The sequence below is a fragment of the Mercenaria mercenaria genome, chromosome 17, assembly GCF_021730395.1.
Source record: "Mercenaria mercenaria strain notata chromosome 17, MADL_Memer_1, whole genome shotgun sequence".
NCBI lineage: Eukaryota > Metazoa > Mollusca > Bivalvia > Venerida > Veneridae > Mercenaria > Mercenaria mercenaria.
The window spans coordinates 21,716,208-21,734,399 of record NC_069377.1 but is presented as its reverse complement, the minus strand read 5'-3'; the positions used below and the strand labels follow the sequence as shown (position 1 = coordinate 21,734,399).

The following is an 18,192-nucleotide window of genomic DNA, read 5'->3' as shown; positions in this document are numbered from 1 at the left end:
GTAATTCTTATTTTCGTCATCTTCGTTTCTTAATAGCATATCCAGAGTTCGAGATCTCTGTCTCAGTGTTTCAATGCTAACAATGTTCACTTTCATCTCGCCAAATTGTTGAGAAGAATTATTTTGCATCTTGACAGTTTGAGAGCTGAAGATATAATGAAGCTCAAGTGCCGATTTCCCCGATACTGTACCGAAACATAACTTTTTCAATCTATCTGCTTTCTGATTGGTCAATACAAAGTAGGCGTGGTTTAAATGCCACATTTGATTAAGTTTAAGTATTTTTTGCTGTAAAATATTTCCACATTATTTTTTTTAAATTTATTAAATTTTTATTTTTCACCCTTTTCCCTTCTTAAATTTGATACATATTAATTTTTTTTTTTCAAAAATGATTAAAATTTTTTATTAAAAAAATTTTTTCCTTTCACATAAATTATGGTAATCGTCCTTCAAAAATTATTTTTTCAAAGCTTCGAAACAGATTCTCCAGTTTTATTCTTTAAGGGAAAAAAACCAAGCTATTTACTAAATTCAATAACGGTTAAAAGACTTTACCCCTTTATTATTTTGAAAAAGCTTGCATGTCGACTAAACCCAGCTGACCAAGTATATAAATTCTTAAACTTCATTTTCGTTTTCCCCCCCCCCTAAATTTTCTTTTAATTGGTTTGTGTAATTTTTCTGCAAAACATCGTCCAGTGATTCGGGGGTTACTTACCCCTTTTCCTTTTTTTGACTTTTTTTTTTGTCCGAGCCCAAGTGTGTATTTCGTTTTAATTAAGGTTTCACAACTAAATGTTTGAATTTTTTTTTCCCCAATGTTTTTGATTTATTTTTATTTTAAATTTTGGAAAAGCATTTGCTTATCAATGCCCCTTTTTTCATCACTGTCATAGCAAAAAACATGGCCCAAAATTACTGCACCCAGTTCATTAAAGGGGGGGTCCATTATTAGGGGTTCCGGGGCCCACAATAATTATATTGGAAGGTTAACCTTTCTTAGGTATTAAAGGTAACTTTGTTTTGTGAATATTAAAATTCCCCCCCTTTTTTTAAACAAATTTTGATTTCATCTTTCCACAAGATAAACGGTAGCTTTTATCTTTTTTCCCCCCCTTTTTTGTTAAACAAAAGGGGGGTTTATATTTCGTAAACTTCTTTTTTTCAAAAATATATTTTTTCTGAAAAACTCATCTTATCATTGTATTTAAATTTTTAAATTTAAAACTTTAAATTTGGGGTTTAAAAAACCCGTGGATTTTAAATTGGGGGGGTTGGTCGTTGGACCCAAAGGGTTTTAAAAAGGGCAAAAGGGGGGATTGACTTTGCACAAACAATTATTTATACTTGGGTTAGGGCCCTCAAAACTAAGTCGTAGGTCAAAAAATAGAAAAAATTGTGACCCTTTTAAAAACCCCTATTTTTCATGGGATCGTATGAAGTTGGTCTGTGTTTTATCTTGATGATATCTAGGTAAGTTCGAAAAAAGGGTTTTGCGGTCAAAAATAGGTAGTAGGGTTTAAAAAAAGAAAAACCTTTTTGCCTCTCTAGAGGAATATATTTTATGAAAATTTTATGAAAATTGGTAGAAGTTACCCTTTATGTTTTTAAAACAAGTTATAGTTTGGGCCCCGTGCCCTCAAAAACTAGGTCGTAGGGAAATAATAGAAAAAAAATTGTGACCTCTTTGAGGCCCCTATTTTCCCGGGATCTGTATGAAAGTTGGGCTGAATGTTTCTTGATGATATCTAGGTCAAGTTCTAAAGAGGGTCACATGCCTTCAAAAACTAGGTCAGTAGGTCAAATAATAGAAAAACCTTGTGACCTCTCTAAAGGCCATATTTTTCAATGGACTTTCATGAAAGTTGGTCTGAATGTTCATCTTGATAATATCTAGGTCAAGTTCGAAACAAGGTCATGTGCGGCAAAAACTAGGTCAGTAGGTCTAAAAATAGAAAAACCTTGTGACCTCTCTAGAGGCCATACTTGTGAATGGATCTCCATAAAAATTGGTCAGAATGTTCATCTTGATGATATCTAGGTCAAGTTTGAAAGTGGACTACGTGCCATCAAAAAGTAGGTCAGTAGGTCAAATAATGAAAAAACGTTGTGACCTCTCTAGAGGCCATATTTTTCATGGGATCTGTATGAAAGTTGGTCTGAATGTTTATCTTGATGATATCTAGGTCAAGTTTGAAACTGGGTCAACTGCGATCAAAAACTAGGTCAGTAGGTCTTGAAATAGAAAAACCTTGTGACCTCTCTAGAGGCCATACCCTTGAATGGATCTTCATGAAAATTGGTCAGAATGTTCACCTTGATGATATCTAGGTCAAGTTCGAAACTGGGTCAGGTGCCTTAAAAAAACTAGGTCAATAGGTCAAATAATAGAAAAACCTTGTGACCTCTCTAGAGACCATATTTTTCAATGGATCTTCATGAAAATTGGTCAGAATTTTTATCTTGATAATATCTAGGTCAAGTTCAAAACTGGGTCACATAAGCTCAAAACTAGGTCACTATGTCAAATAATAGAAAAAACGACGTCATACTCAAAACTGGATCATGTGATAAGAGGTGAGCGATTCAGGACCATCTTGGTCCTCTTGTTGTTTGTGGTATTAGAATAAATTATACAGTTGTTATTAATGAATGTATAAAAGCTATAGCTGTTTATAAAGTGATGTTTGGTGCACAGATGTTGGCAGTGAGGTGTCACCAATAGAGAAATGAATGTCATTCCATTAGTTTGAAAGCTTACGTTTTTTTTAGCTCACCAGTCACAAAGTGACAAGGTGAACTTTTGTGATCGCGCAGCGTCCGTCGTCCGTGAACTTTTGCTTGTGACCACTCTAGAGGTCACATTTTTCATGGGATCTTTATGAAAGTTGGTCAGAATGTTCACCTTGATGATATCTAGGTCAAGTTCGAATCTGGGTCATGTGCGATCAAAAACTAGGTCAGTAAGTCTAAATATAGAAACACCTTGTGACCTTCCTAGAGGCCATATTTTTCAATGGATCTTCATGAAATTTGGTCAGAATGTTTATCTTGATGATATCTAAGTCAAGTATGAAACTGGGTTACGTGCGGTCAAAAACTAGGTCAGTAGGTCTACAAATAGAAAATCCTTGTGACCTCTCTAGAGGCCATATTTTTCATGGGATCTGTATGAAAGTTGGTCTGAATGCTTATCTTGATGATATATAGGTCAGCTTTGAAACTGGGTTACATGCGGTCAAAAACTAGGTCAGTTGGTCTAAAAATAGAAAAACCTTGTGACCTCTCTAGAGGCCATAATTTTCATGAGATCTTCATGAAAATTTTTCAGAATGTTCATCTTGATGATATCTAGGTCAAGTTCGAAACTGGGTCACGTGCGGTCAAAAACTAGGTCAGTAGGTCTAAATACAGAAAAACCTTGTGACTTCCCTAGAGGCCATATTTTTCAATGGACCTTCATGAAATTGGTAAGAATGTTTACCTTGATGATATCTAGGTCAAATTTAAAACTAGGTCACATGCAGTCCAAAACTAGGTCAGTAGGTCTAAAAATAGAAAATCCTTGTGACCTCCCTAGAGGACATATTTTTCAATGGATCTTCATGAAAATTGCTGAGAATATTCACCTTGATGGTATCTAGGTCAAGTTCGAAACTGGGTCACGTGCGGTCAAAAACTAGGTCAGTAGGTCTAAAAATAGAGAAACCTTGTGACCTCTCTAGAGACCATATTTTTCAATGGATCTTCATGAAAATTGGTCAGAATTTTTATCTTGATAATATCTAGGTCAAGTTTAAAACTGGGTCACATAAGCTCAAAAACTAGGTCACTATGTCAAATAATAGAAAAAACGACGTCATACTCAAAACTGGATCATGTGATAAGAGGTGAGCGATTCAGGACCATCTTGGTCCTCTTGTTGTTTGTGGTATTAGAATAAATTATACAGTTGTTATTAATGAATGTATAAAAGCTATAGCTGTTTATAAAGTGATGTTTGGTGCACAGATGTTGGCAGTGAGGTGTCACCAATAGAGAAATGAATGTCATTCCATTAGTTTGAAAGCTTATGTTTTTTTTAGCTCACCAGTCACAAAGTGACAAGGTGAACTTTTGTGATCGCGCAGCGTCCGTCGTCCGTGAACTTTTGCTTGTGACCACTCTAGAGGTCACATTTTTCATGGGATCTTTATGAAAGTTGGTCAGAATGTTCACCTTGATGATATCTAGGTCAAGTTCGAATCTGGGTCATGTGCGATCAAAAACTAGGTCGGTAAGTCTAAATATAGAAACACCTTGTGACCTTCCTAGAGGCCATATTTTTCAATGGATCTTCATGAAATTTGGTCAGAATGTTTATCTTGATGATATCTAAGTCAAGTATGAAACTGGGTTACGTGCGGTCAAAAACTAGGTCAGTAGGTCTACAAATAGAAAATCCTTGTGACCTCTCTAGAGGCCATATTTTTCATGGGATCTGTATGAAAGTTGGTCTGAATGCTTATCTTGATGATATATAGGTCAGCTTTGAAACTGGGTCACATGCGGTCAAAAACTAGGTCAGTTGGTCTAAAAATAGAAAAACCTTGTGACCTCTCTAGAGGCCATAATTTTCATGAGATCTTCATGAAAATATTTCAGAATGTTCATCTTGATGATATCTAGGTCATGTTCGAAACTGGGTCACGTGCGGTCAAAAACTAGGTCAGTAGGTCTAAAAACAGAAAAACCTTGTTACTTCCCTAGAGGCCATATTTTTCAATGGACCTTCATGAAAATTGGTAAGAATGTTTACCTTGATGATATCTAGGCCAAATTTAAAACTAGGTCACATGCAGTCCAAAACTAGGTCAGTAGGTCTAAAAATAGAAAATCCTTGTGACCTCCCTAGAGGCCATATTTTTCAATGGATCTTCATGAAAATTGCTGAGAATATTTACCTTGATGGTATCTAGGTCAAGTTCGAAACTGGGTCAGGTGCGGTCAAAAACTAGGTCAGTAGGTCTAAAAATAGAGAAACCTTGTGACCTCTCTAGAGGCCATATTTTTCATGGGATCAGTATGAAAGTTGGTCTGAATCTTCATCTTGATGATGTCTAGATCAAATTCGAAACTGGGTCACGTGTGGTTAAAAACTAGGTCAGTAGGTCTAAAAATAGAAAAACCTTGTGACCTCTCTAGAGGCCATACTTTTCATGAGATCTTCATGAAAATTGGTGAGAATGTTCATCTTGATGATATCTAGGTCAAGTTTGAAACTGAGTCACGTGCCTTCAAAAACTAGGTCATTAAGTCAAATAATAGAAAAACCTTTCTAGAGGCCATATTTTTCAATGGATCATGAAAATTGCTCAGAATTTTTATCTTGATGATATCTAGGTCAAGTTCAAAACTGGGTCACGTTCGGTCAAAAACTAGGTCACTATGTCAAATAATAGAAAAAACGACGTCATACTCAGTTCAAAACTGGCTCATGTGGGGACAGGTGAGCGATTCAGGACCATTATGGTCCTCTTGTTGTCATTAGTTGGACTTGGACAATCAGGGTAGATAACTATGGACTGATTTTATGTCAAATTACCTCCCTTTATTTCAAATTAATATGGGTATATCTCTGTAACTAATGAAGATACTGATCTGAAGTCATCAGATGGACTTGCACAATCAGTGAAGATACATATTGACTGAATTTATGACAAATTACCTCCCTTTATTTTTTATGTGAATGAATATACCTAGCAGCTTCTAATGAGATTGGTTTGAAACATTATTTATGTCTTCTATGGTATGAAACTTCTACTTTACTTACTTTCTTAATATATTGTTGACTGTAAAGTCTTGTTCTCTGCATCTTCTGCATGCATATACTGATGCATGATTACCTCCCTTGATTTTATTAAAATGGATTTATCTCAGTAAGTATTTATAGGGCTCATTTAAAATTTCATTATTGTCATTAGTTAGACTGAGACAATCAGGGTTGACAAATATGGACTGATTTTATGTTAAATTACCTCCCTTTGTTTCAAACTAAAATGGGTGTAACTCAGTAACCAATGAAGATACTGATTTGAAATGTCATTTATGCCATCAGATGGACTCGGACAATTAGGGTAGATAAATTTTGACTGAATTTATGATAAATTACCTCCCTTTATTTTATGTAAATTTTATGTGAATATACCTCAGCAGCATCTAATGAGATTGGTTTTAAATGTTATTTAAGTCTTCCAGGGTAAGGAATAGTCATGCTAGTACAAAAATGCAGTATTTGAGCCAAGGACCCTCAATCTTGTTACGGCAATTGGCTATGACTAGTATGTGACCCATAGGTCAAAAGGGACTGTTACAAGAAAATAATTATCCTGATTATATTAAAAGTGAATGTCTATGTGATCTATGCCAAAACTTAATCTTAGCATTAAGAGCAATGGTACTCAGGTGAGCGATATAGGGCCATCATGACCATCTTGTTTTTGCAGTACTGTCAAGCACCTGTAGCGAGGCTGCAGATTGTTCTGGTGGAGTTACCAACTCGATGTGCGACAGCGGCACCTCTACATGCAAATGCAATGCAGGTTACGAGGAAACGAGCGATATGTGTACTATGGGTATGTCGCTTTAGTCTAGATTCAGTATTCCTGTGTCTATTTTTGTATATTCCGCATCTAGATTCTGTATTTTCTGCGTCTTAGTTTTGTTTCGGCCTCGTTTTTGCCTCGTCCAAATACTTTACTTCCTGCGTCTAAATTTTAATTTTGCCTTGTCAAATTCTATTCTTTCCGTGTCTAAATCATGTACTTTCCGTGTATAGATTTTAATAATTCCGCTTCAGAAATACTGTATTTTGGGTGATACGTTAGTTTACACGTCTAAACGTACAATTAAATTCACTATTATGTCAACATTTTTTTCTAATTTTGTTAAATAAGTAGTCTTGTCATTTGTCGTCGTTAATAATAGCGTTGTTTCAAGCTCTTACTGTTAATTTCATTAACTATAACGCTGATTCAAATTCAATTTCATGTTACCTATAAGTTACATTGGATGTGAGGGCTATCAAAGTTCCAGTTTACGGAAGACTTAACGGCATGCATCAACCGCGGTATTCTGCTGTAGGCATACATCAGGGAATATGGGTTGATACAACTAAATACATGTGCTGCCTAGGTTTCGGTACATTTTGTCAAAAGAAAAGTAATGTGTGTGTATCTTCACGCGGAAAAGATACATGATCCTTGCGAAGGGTACATGTTATCAAGAAACGGGGTCCTTCAAACCGTTTTATCACACGGACACATTTTAAAGTAAATCCTTTACGAGTATTCGTACAAGAATATACTTACTATTTCTCAAATCGAGCTTTCAAGACGGTTTCCAAAGAAAAAGGAGACGTTTCGACAGGTGCGTCTGACGTAAATTCCCAATGTTCCCATCATTTACCGATGTATAACGTCATTTTTGTACCCCACACACCCATTGCACTTTGCTAGCATACCAGGATCGGATAGCAGCTGCTAAATAGAAAATGTTTTAGGCTAATTCTGAGTGCTTTAGAATAGCTGATTTAGAACTTTGTAAGGAAGTACATTCATATCTTTGTTTTTTTAACAGATCTACATCTTACATTCCTTTATGTTGATATTCTATCATAAACAGCCGAAATAAGGCTTAGAAAGTTATAAAACAGATATTTAAGGTAATTTTTTCTAACATAAGAAACAAATTCGGTATTTTTCGGAATTGTGTATATTGACGTGCATATCTATCACCGGCACGTGGTCAAACAATCGTATACTAAGTAATTTTCCCGCTAGGTAGTTTGTCAGGTAACGTCGATGATAACAATGCCTGTCTTTCTTCGTTAAAATTTCATTTCTAGAACAGCATGCACTTTAATAAATGACATCATAAGTAATAATCATATCATGACGTCATAAACAGTAACCATCCATGTCCGTCTTCTGTCCTTTTGGCGAGAAAACCTCTAACACTGTCAGGAATTGAAAAAAAAATTACAATCTTCTTCAGTTCTGAATACGAAGACGTGCGCCGGCAATGATGCTACATGCACAGCCGCACTGGCTAACACCGCTTGCGGCACTGACAACAAGTGTACTTGTGCTACAAACTATGTTAAGCAGGATGCGGTCTGCAAAGTGGGTATGTGTAATTTTGTGATTGTTGTAAGCTATCGAGTAAAGTGGCCATTCATCATAACCGTTGATCCAGGCATCTAATAACCAATATTCCCCTATTCTTCGGAGGTAACTTTCATTAGATAGCAAACGGCTTAACAGTGCTGTTGAGTCTGCCGTCTTCAGATTATAATTGCTTTACTTAACCTTTAGCAAACAGGGCTTAAGTTTGTGTTTTAATACCCTTACAACGTCAAATCATATTTAAACTTAATACTTATTCCTATTTAATCGTGTCCAGGTTGGTCAAGGCTGTGTTATGAGTAAGATAGGAAATAAAGTCAGAATAAGGTGTCCTTGATTTAGCAAATATTGTAAAAAAACAAGTCCTCTGTCTATGATTAATCCACCTTATCCGTAACACGGTTGCCGCCTGATTTCTCTTTAAAAAGATCAAATGCACATCTTTCAGATAAAAATTATTTTCAGATACTGACTTTATATTTAAAAAAAAATCTTCATCAAATGAATTTACCTCGACTTAAGATATCAATTAGCTATGTTTTTGAATATCATCCATAAGAGGCTAGATATTGTCCCGAGACGAACCAGGGAACCATGGTGGACCTCTAATTTGTAGAGCTGCAGTATTCATTCATGGTTACATTTGTCAGTCTTATGTTAAAACAACTCCCAGTGTTTTATAGGCAGTACTCATTTATACTGTGTGTAGCTTTTAATGTATTAGGTGTGTACTATCTTAAACATAACACACAGTACTGTTCATACGAACATGTTAACTTACATACATACTTGGAAGTAATTGTTTACTAGTATGTTTTGAAATACGAATTTGGGTCTAATTAATATTTCTTTAAGTATAAAACAGTTCCGTTAATTCTACGCATAATCCTGAAGAACACTTAGCAGGTGGTCATAAAATAAGTTTTAAGTTTTAGTTTTGCATTTATCGTCAATAACGCTTCATTGCAAAGCCATTTGAAAATGTCTATTTGGATTATATTTGTAAATTGAAGGTTATAAAATTTTCACAATATCTTAGTTAGTATACCAGCAATATTTCAATGCAAAAATTGTAAAGTTCCTTTTTTTGAAATTGTGATTTTGCCAGAGTTTTACAATGACAAAATATATTTTTGGACATAAAACTTGAATTATAAAAGATATTTTGAAAGTTATAAACGATCGTTCTACCACTCTAAGGGACCTTTAAAATGATATGTAGTTTGTCTGTATTTTAAACAATAAAGCCTCAACAGTAAACGTAATTTCTTAACTCACGTTGGTCATAGTTTGTATGTGAATACCAATATGACTTTGGTCAAGCTGAGTATATTTATGAAGTTAGACTATTTACTGCAAAGTTGGTCAAGCTGAATATATTTATGAAGTTAGACTATTTACTGCAAAGTTATGCGCTTCTTGTGAATAATTGGTGAATCTAGACTGATTATTGCTGAGTTAAGCGCTTTTGGTTAAGTTACAGTTTATTCTTCTGCTAAGTTATGCGCTTTTAGTGAATAACTGGTGAAGTTAGACTGTTTATTGCTGAGTTTTGCGTTTTTGGTGAAGTTACAGTTTATTCTACTGCTGAGTTATGCGCTTTTAGAGAATAATTTGTGAAGTTAGACTGTTTATTGCTGAGTTGTGCGCTTTCGGTGAATTACCGGTGCAGCTAGACTGTTATTTGGTGAATAACCGGTGAAGCTAGACTGTTTATTGCTGAGGTATGCGTTTTTAGTGAAGTATTGTTGAAACTAGACTGTTCATAGCTGAGTGCTTTTGCTGAGATATGTTATTTTTAGTGAATTACTGGTGAAGATAGGCTGTTTAATGCCGATGTATGTGCTTTTTATTTAGCAACAATTGGCTAAACCTTAATAGGATGTAACTCCTTTATTACAGTACATACATATACAAAACTTGAACTGTGATTTTTCTTTCATCTTGATACTTTGCTGAAGTGTTTGGTGTATACGGCACTGACCTTAAATTGTCTTTGAAACCAAAATCACAGTTTGGGACGTATACATTTTCACTGAATGTTCTTTTTTATTGTATATTAATTGAATTATTATTCCTTTCTTTTATAATAAACTATTTGTTAGTTTCTGTTATCGTACGTTACTTCCTAGGTAATGAGCAGACCTGCACAGCTGATGGTGATTGTCTGACTAATGCAGAATGTACAGGGGAGGCCAATGCAAAGAAATGTATGTGCAAATCTGACTATACCTTCAAGGACGACATGTGCAGTATGTTTTTTTCAGTTATTAATATAACCCTTAAAATGGATAAACTACTATTGCTTACAGGTGTACGCTAATTAGCAACTAAACAAAGTACATGCAATTAATTAGCTCTGTCAGGATACGAATTATATGACCTAGGGAAGTGCCTACGCCTTAAGTATCGTGACCAATGAAATTTGTCCTATCCCTAAGGTCACTATGTCTTAAACGACCTGCCAAACGAAGTAGAATGTCCTTTCTTAAGACGTATAGAGGGTGAGACCAAATATCTCGTATATAAAATATCTGGTTCTCTTTAACTATTGTATATGGCATAATGTGTGATGCTGGGATCCAGCTTTCGACATAATGAACCCAAATCAGCTACAAATGACCCAAATCCTATTATTAACAGCAGTTCAACAACAATTATAGCAATGATAGCACTGAAAGAGAGTCAAACACAATCTATGCTTATGTATTACGAAAAAATTCTGACAAGCTCATTGATTTATAATCGGAAGAAATAACCTATAGACTACTCATTAAATTGTCAAGTATTGAAATTAAACTAAGAAATGAACATTTTTGTACTCGCTGCTCTGAAAAGACACTATGTATAGATTGATATTAATAATCCATGAAAAAATATTTTTCTATTGATGATAATTATTAAAATCATTTCGAATATTTCACTAATTTGAAGAAGATTTAACCTTTATCTTGCTGGCGGCAAGTGATTCTGCCCTTGCGACCAGTGCAGACCAAGATCAGCCTGCACATCCGTGCAGTCTGATCATGGTCTGCACTGTTCGCTATCCAGTCAGTAAATTTTCAGTGAACACCCCTTCGAATGATAAATGGTATTGCCCAAATTGAATGATGGACCAGTCCATTTTAGATATTTAGCAGGCTAAGGGTTAAGGTTGTAAAAGGCAACGACTAAACATCTACAATTGGTAACTGCAAGTACAAAGTAGAAATGGTTAGTTTTTTAATTGTACAGGCAAGTCGTACATAATTACCGCCAGGAAAATATACATAATTACCGCCAGGAAAATATACATAATTACCGCCAGGAAAATATAGCATTCAACGCTTATTTCACCATCCCCAGGCTCTTAAGATGCCTTTATCAGGAGTGAATGCTACGATTTTGACAGAAGGAATCTTATACTTATATTTTGCTTTTTTTGGTCTTTAAAGTTCCTGCCTTTAAATAACAATCGAAACATTTCAGAAGTACAAAATTCAGCTCAGTCAGTTGTGCTATCAACCGGTTTGTTTGTTGTGTCGCTGCTGGTAATGTTGCAGAACTTTGTTTAACTCAAGAAAAAAAGAAGGGAGAGGCTGGTAAATATAAGTTTACTTCTTTCTTATCATATCTGATATCAGTCACTTTCAGGTGCTTTTAGCATTTCGTAAAGTCGATATATTTTCAGTTATGTATCACTTTAATGCCAATTTGCAATGTAAATGAATTAAAAAAGAACAAGGCAAACAGTTTAAAGAAAGCCGTTTTAGGTATACATGTTTCGGCTTCATGTGTCCGAATTTACGGCTAATAAGAATACAGTAGGAATATTGAATAATATTGAGCATGCATTGCCAATCACAACATATTCGCACATGGCAACATACCGTTCCATATTACATTATACAATCATAAGCATTCCACCTTTGGATATGTGATAAGTTAATTTTGACCAAGCTCAGAGCCGAGACCAAAATTAGCATCTTCCATTGAGTAAACCGAATCAAATTCAATGAAATTAAAGTCAACACTTGTTTTACCATATCAAAGGTTTATTCTTTCAAACATTTGACAGCCACATATATTTTTTTTTAAAATAGACGGTATATAAGAAAGAAAACATCACAGTTTGGTAGATATATATACCACAGAGAACAAACATAAATCGTTGAATTATTATGCGGTATGGTTAATAAGTAAATGTATTAAGGCTATGTATATATCAAGAAATAAATGAGCCGTGCCATGAGAAAACCAACATAGTGACTTTGCGACCAGCATGGGTCCAGACCAGTCTGGTCAGGATCCAAGCTGTTCGCTAACGGTTTCTCTAATTGCAATAGGCTTTGAAAGCGAACAGCATGGATCCTGACCAGACTGCGCAGATGCGCAGGCTGGTCTGGATCCATGCTGGTCGCAAAGCCACTATGTTGGTTTTCACATGGCACGGCTCATTTATTATATCAAGAAATAAATATATTCAAACCCCCTTTTTACTTTCTTTTCAGACTGATGAACATTTGAAGAGAGAAGAACTTTTTCAATAGCTCAACTTATGAAATCCATTTATATATTTCTTTGGGGGGATTGCCGGTTTCCGTACATAAACTGTTTTCCTAATTCTTCACTATACAGTTTAGTATTGAAGTCCGCACATCAGATTAATACACATGACTCATTGTTTCATTATTCTTTACCAACTAGCCTCAAGTACTGAGCTGCTTTTTGTAATATTTTAAATTATTTAGATCAACAAAAAAAATAGTAGCGTGTAATGTCCCCACTGGGTTTAGTGCTGGGTGATTTACTTAAATTGGTACTGTTTCCAGCAGTATCGGCCTAGACTGAATGCTAGGGAGGTAATAATGACACCTGATTCGGACACGATAAGTTGTTCTATCCATTCTAGTGCAGGACTTCGGCCTACTACCCACGTCAAATAAGAAATACTCTCCTTTAAATATTTCGTTCCGGCAACGAAAATTCATTTAGACAAAAAAAATGTCCTTTTACTTTGAGATTCTTTATTTTGTAGGTTTTGTGTGCATTTCGACCACATGGGATTTTATTAAACTAATTGTTACTGTATGTGCGTATGAGTGCTTTTAGAATAGAACCGTGCCTTTTGATTATAATAGTAACTAAACACCGTGACGACATTAGAAAACACAATAACGTAAGTTGTAAGTTAACGTAATGTCTCTAATCGATACTATTTTTGTGTTTGAATTAAGATATTTTCTTCAATGTTTTGACGTTATATGGGACCGCTACTTCATGTCTCGAGATCACTGTGCAATTTTGCGACGATATATGCGGTCGCTGCCTCAATCAATAAAATATGTGCAAAACCTCTTTCAATTAAAATTCAGAAAAATATCCCATTTGTTTTGGCGTAATATGGTATCAATGATTAAAGTCATAAGAAAACTATGTGCAATACCGTTAAGAAATACAATTTTCCATTTGTTTCCCCTTACGAAGCATAAGAAAACGATGTGAGAGTTATTTTTAGATTTTATTTTATATTTGTGTATGTATTGTAGATAGTATTTTATAACTTCAATGTTATATAAATGTATTAGCTAGGCTGATTAATCAATTAATGGACCACTGATGTGCCGGTACTACAACAAATGTACGTCATTATTTTGGTAGCAAAAAGAAAACGTTTGTAGGGTTTATCAGTATGGAAGGGCTGTAACCTGTTTTAGAATACACTAAACAATTTCGAAGCCATGTATAATTAAATACTTCTTACAGCTGAATAAGTAAAACATTTTGGTTAATGCTTGTTCCCAATTTGAAATTGCCGTCGACTAGTCTAAAATAGATAAATTAATAGATAATTTTAATTGAAAGAATGTATGAATGGAAACTTACAATAGAAATAAGAGAAGAAAGGAATATACATGTACAAAACTGATAATCGGCGTAAAACGACTGCTTTTATTATAAGACATCGGTAAAATGACAAGGCATAAAGACACAAGAACCGTAACAAGATACTGTATTTGCTACATAAAATACGACATAATTTGTATGAATATATTATTATAGTTGCATAAAAAATTGTGTGATACATGGAAAAAGGACGAACAGTTTGCCGAATGACCGGAGCACTGGAAAGTGAACATTTCTTGAACCTATGTGAAAAGTGCATTTTTGATGATTTACAAATTGTGATAGATCTTCTGATTTGTCATAATGTAATGATAAAGGCACCCGTGAGTAAACTTAACATTGGTAAATGTTTATCTTTGAGACGTACTACATTTTTAGAATCGTTAGTATTTTAATACACAGACTGTAAGCATAAAATGATCACCTTTATTTCGTACAAGCATACAAATGCTAAAACAAAACCGCACTAAAATACTAACATAATATTCACAAAAGAACGAATTTGGTAAAAAAGATAACGTAAGTGATTACATTTTAAAATTACACGAATTTGCAGAATCAGTCTTCTTGCAGATCACTTCATCCTTCTCAAAAATAAACATTTTTGTGAACCCTCATCATAAAGTTTTTGATTGTACTGTATGGGTTTTGAACCTTGGCAAATTGGCCAACATAATACAGGGCCGGATGGTTTTAAATCAAATGATGGACTGTTGAATGTCTATATCAGTATCAAATAAAAAAAGAAACCCTGGCATCCCTTTAAAACGTTATGAAACAGTTTTTCAATTTTTACTTTGAAAACGTAAACTGGTTTTGATAAGGAAAGAAAATACCTTAATTTCATTATGATTTTTTTTTCAGATATATAATGAATTTATAAGATCCATACAAATATTTCTAAACATTATTGTGGAGGGTATATCATGATGTGTTAAAGTTGAAAGCTGTATGATCATAGGTATGATTCAGTAATAAAGTATTTAAATTGTAAAGTTGTGGTTTTGTATTAGAGTATTCATTCTCCTGTGTAATTATCGATTGGTTTTCCAGTATAGCTCTACATATTATTCACATAGTGATGAGTGGAGATAAGTGTTTATTAGTCTCCTACTGCTTGAAAACCAGTTTCATGGACTATAGGAAAACGCCTTTCCGTCCGTCCGTCATTCTGTCCGTCCGTCCGTCCGCAATTTCGTGACCAGTCCATTAATCGGTTATCCATGAAGGGATTTTAAAATTACTTGGCACAAAATTTTTTCATGATAAGATAATGTGTCATGCGCTAAATACGGACCCTAGCTTAATGGTCAAGATCACCACTGGAGGTCAAAGGTCAACAGGACATTTTTTCCGTCCGGTCCATAACTCTGCCATCTACGAAGGAATTTAAATATTACTTCGTACAAATGTTTGCCATGATAAGACAACATGTCACGCGAAAATCATGGACCCCTGGCTCAAAGGTTAATGTAACAATTTGAGGTCAAAAGTCATAAGTTTTTTTTTAGCTCGACTATTCGAAGAATAGGGGAGCTATCCTACTCGCCCCGGCGTCGGCGTGAGCGTGAGCGTCACACAAATGTTAAAGTTTACGTACCACCCCAAATATTTTCAAAGTCCATTGAGATGTTTGCTTTCATATTTTGCATACTTATTAACCATCATGACCCCAGTCTGTAAAAAGGAGGAGGCAACTCTATCAAGCATTTTGACTGAATTATGGCCCCTTTTCGACTTAGAATAAATGTTTAAGTTTGCGTACCACCCCAAGTATTTTCAAAGTCCATTGAGATTTTGCTTTCATATTTTGCATACTTGTTTACCATCATGACCCCAGTCTGTAAAAAGGAGGAGGCAACTCTATCAAGCATTTTGTCTGAATTATGGCCCCTTTTCGACTTAGAACATGCTTATTGTAATGTTAAAGTTTTACTCATTGCTTGTATTATACTATCAAGCACTGAGAATAGTCGAGCGCGCTGTCCACTGGCAGCTCTTGTTTTCCTGTCCGGTCCATAACGCTTCCATCCATGAAGGGATTTTAATATTACTTAGTACAATGTTTGCCAGGATGAGACAACGTGTCATGTGCAAAACCCGGACCCCTAGCTCAAAGGTCAAGGTCACAATTGGAGGTCAAATGTCAAAAGGTTGTTTGTTTTTCTTTTCTGGTCCATAACTCTGCCATCCATAAAGGAATTTTAATATTACTCTGCACAAATGTGTCCCATGATAAGACAACATGTCTTGCGCAAACCCCAGACGCCTAGCTCAAAGGTCAAGCTCAAAATTGGAGGTCAAAAGTCAATAGGGTTTTTTACTGTCCGGTCCAGAACTCTGTCATCCATCAAGGGATTCTAATATCACTTGGCATAAATGTTCTTCATGATGAGACCACGTGTCACATGCAACACCAAGAACCCTAGCTTAAATGTCAAAGTCACACTTGGAGATCAAATGTCAATGTGATTTTTTCGTGTCCGGTGTATAACTTTGCCATGCAAAACAGGATATAAATATCAGTTTGCACAAGTATTCCCTTGGATGAGAAAATATGTTATGGATGAGACAAATGTGATATGCACAAAACCCGTGCCCTAAACTGAGAGGTCAAGGTCACACTTGGAAGTCAAAGGCCAAAAGGGCTTTTTTCCTGTCCAGTCTGTAACTCAACAATTCTTAAAGGGATTTCAATATTACTTGACACAAATGTTCACCACAATAAGACGGAGTATCATGCGCAAAGACCAGGTCCCTAGGTCTAAAGTCAAGGTCACAAATAGAGGCCAAGTGTCAGATACAAGAATGACTTTGTCCGGCGCATTTCTTCCTCATGCGTGGAGGGATTTTGATGTAACTTGGCACAAATGTTCACCACCATGAGGATCCCTTGTTTTTGGAATCACGTCCCTTTGTTATTACCATATTTAGGTTATATTGTAACTTTTTTATTATTTGCCGTAGGGAAAAATCGAGACCAGTTTCCTGTGGTGCAACATTTTTGGTGTATTTTGACCTATCTCTACCTGGTAAATAGTTTCTTGTGGACTTATATTACATAGAATATATCTTTAGGAATAATTTCCCTTTGTTGTTGCTATTGATAAGTTATATGATACCTTTTTATACGCACGAATTGACGTATTATGTTATGACGCCGGTGTCCGTCCGTCCGTCTGTCCTTCCGTCCGTCAGCAATTTCGTGTCCGCCTTGTAACTCTTGAACCCCTTGAAGGATTTCAAAGGTTTTCAAAATTGGCACAAATGTTCACTACATTGAGGTGACGTGCAGAGCGCATGTTTCGGATGGCTCTTTTCAATGTCAAGGTCACACTTAAAGGTCAAAGGTCATATGACTTTGTTTCGTGTGTATATTGCTTTGCATTACAGTGCAATTGGTTTTATTTGGCAGATCACAATTTTGTTTACTTACAGTATTTCTATTTGAATTACTTCCCTTTTATGTTACTATAAATAGCTTATTTAGTAATTTTTTTATTATTGGCTTTAAGGAAAAAACGAGATCACTTTTCTCTGGTACAACATGCGTGGTACCTCCAAATTTAAGGTGTATTTTGATATATCTCTACCTTGTGCACTTGTGGACTTGGAATTTCTTGTCTGTCAATTTTTTTATGAATTTCTTCCCATTTTTTTCTACCTGTCCATTGGGTTTCTACATTCAAGTTTTTAATATTTTGCTCCTATCCTCCTCTGATATAACCCTTCAGGCGTATATTGCCCCGCTTGGTAGAGCTCTTGTTGATAATCGGCCAAAATGCCATATGAAAACTGTAGGTTTTTATATATTTTAAACCAAGTGTGTTGTTATAACATATTGTATATATAGTACAATATTGTTTATACATCATTGACGGATCTCAGTACATTATGTTATACTGCAGTACAGAAAATTAGGCGCCTTTCAGTAAGGGACTTTGTATTGCATGGCAATACTTCATTCACTTGTTATTTTATGTGTCAAGTAATGCATGTATTTCATTAAACGAATACAAACCGTGCATTCAACCCTAATCGAATACGGAAAATATACAATCGGAAATGACGTTATAATGGCGTCTCAACTTTCCAGGAGTCAAACAGTTCAAAGTTTTTAGTTTTATTTAACTAACAT

At 35.2% G+C, this 18,192-nt stretch overlaps 1 protein-coding gene across 1 annotated transcript in view; it reads left to right on the top strand.

The window, feature by feature from the left end:
* Positions 1-15,049, top strand: part of LOC123537346 (stabilin-2-like) — a 46,919-nt gene extending 31,870 nt beyond the window's left edge. Inside the window, exons 5-9 of the mRNA XM_053527692.1 lie at positions 6,489-6,617; positions 8,038-8,169; positions 10,301-10,420; positions 11,637-11,749; positions 12,659-15,049. Of these exons, the coding sequence (XP_053383667.1) occupies positions 6,489-6,617; positions 8,038-8,169; positions 10,301-10,420; positions 11,637-11,722 (467 nt within the window). The 3' untranslated portion in view covers positions 11,723-11,749; positions 12,659-15,049. The remainder of the gene's footprint in view (positions 1-6,488; positions 6,618-8,037; positions 8,170-10,300; positions 10,421-11,636; positions 11,750-12,658) is intronic.
* The last annotated feature ends 3,143 nt before the right edge of the window (positions 15,050-18,192 follow it).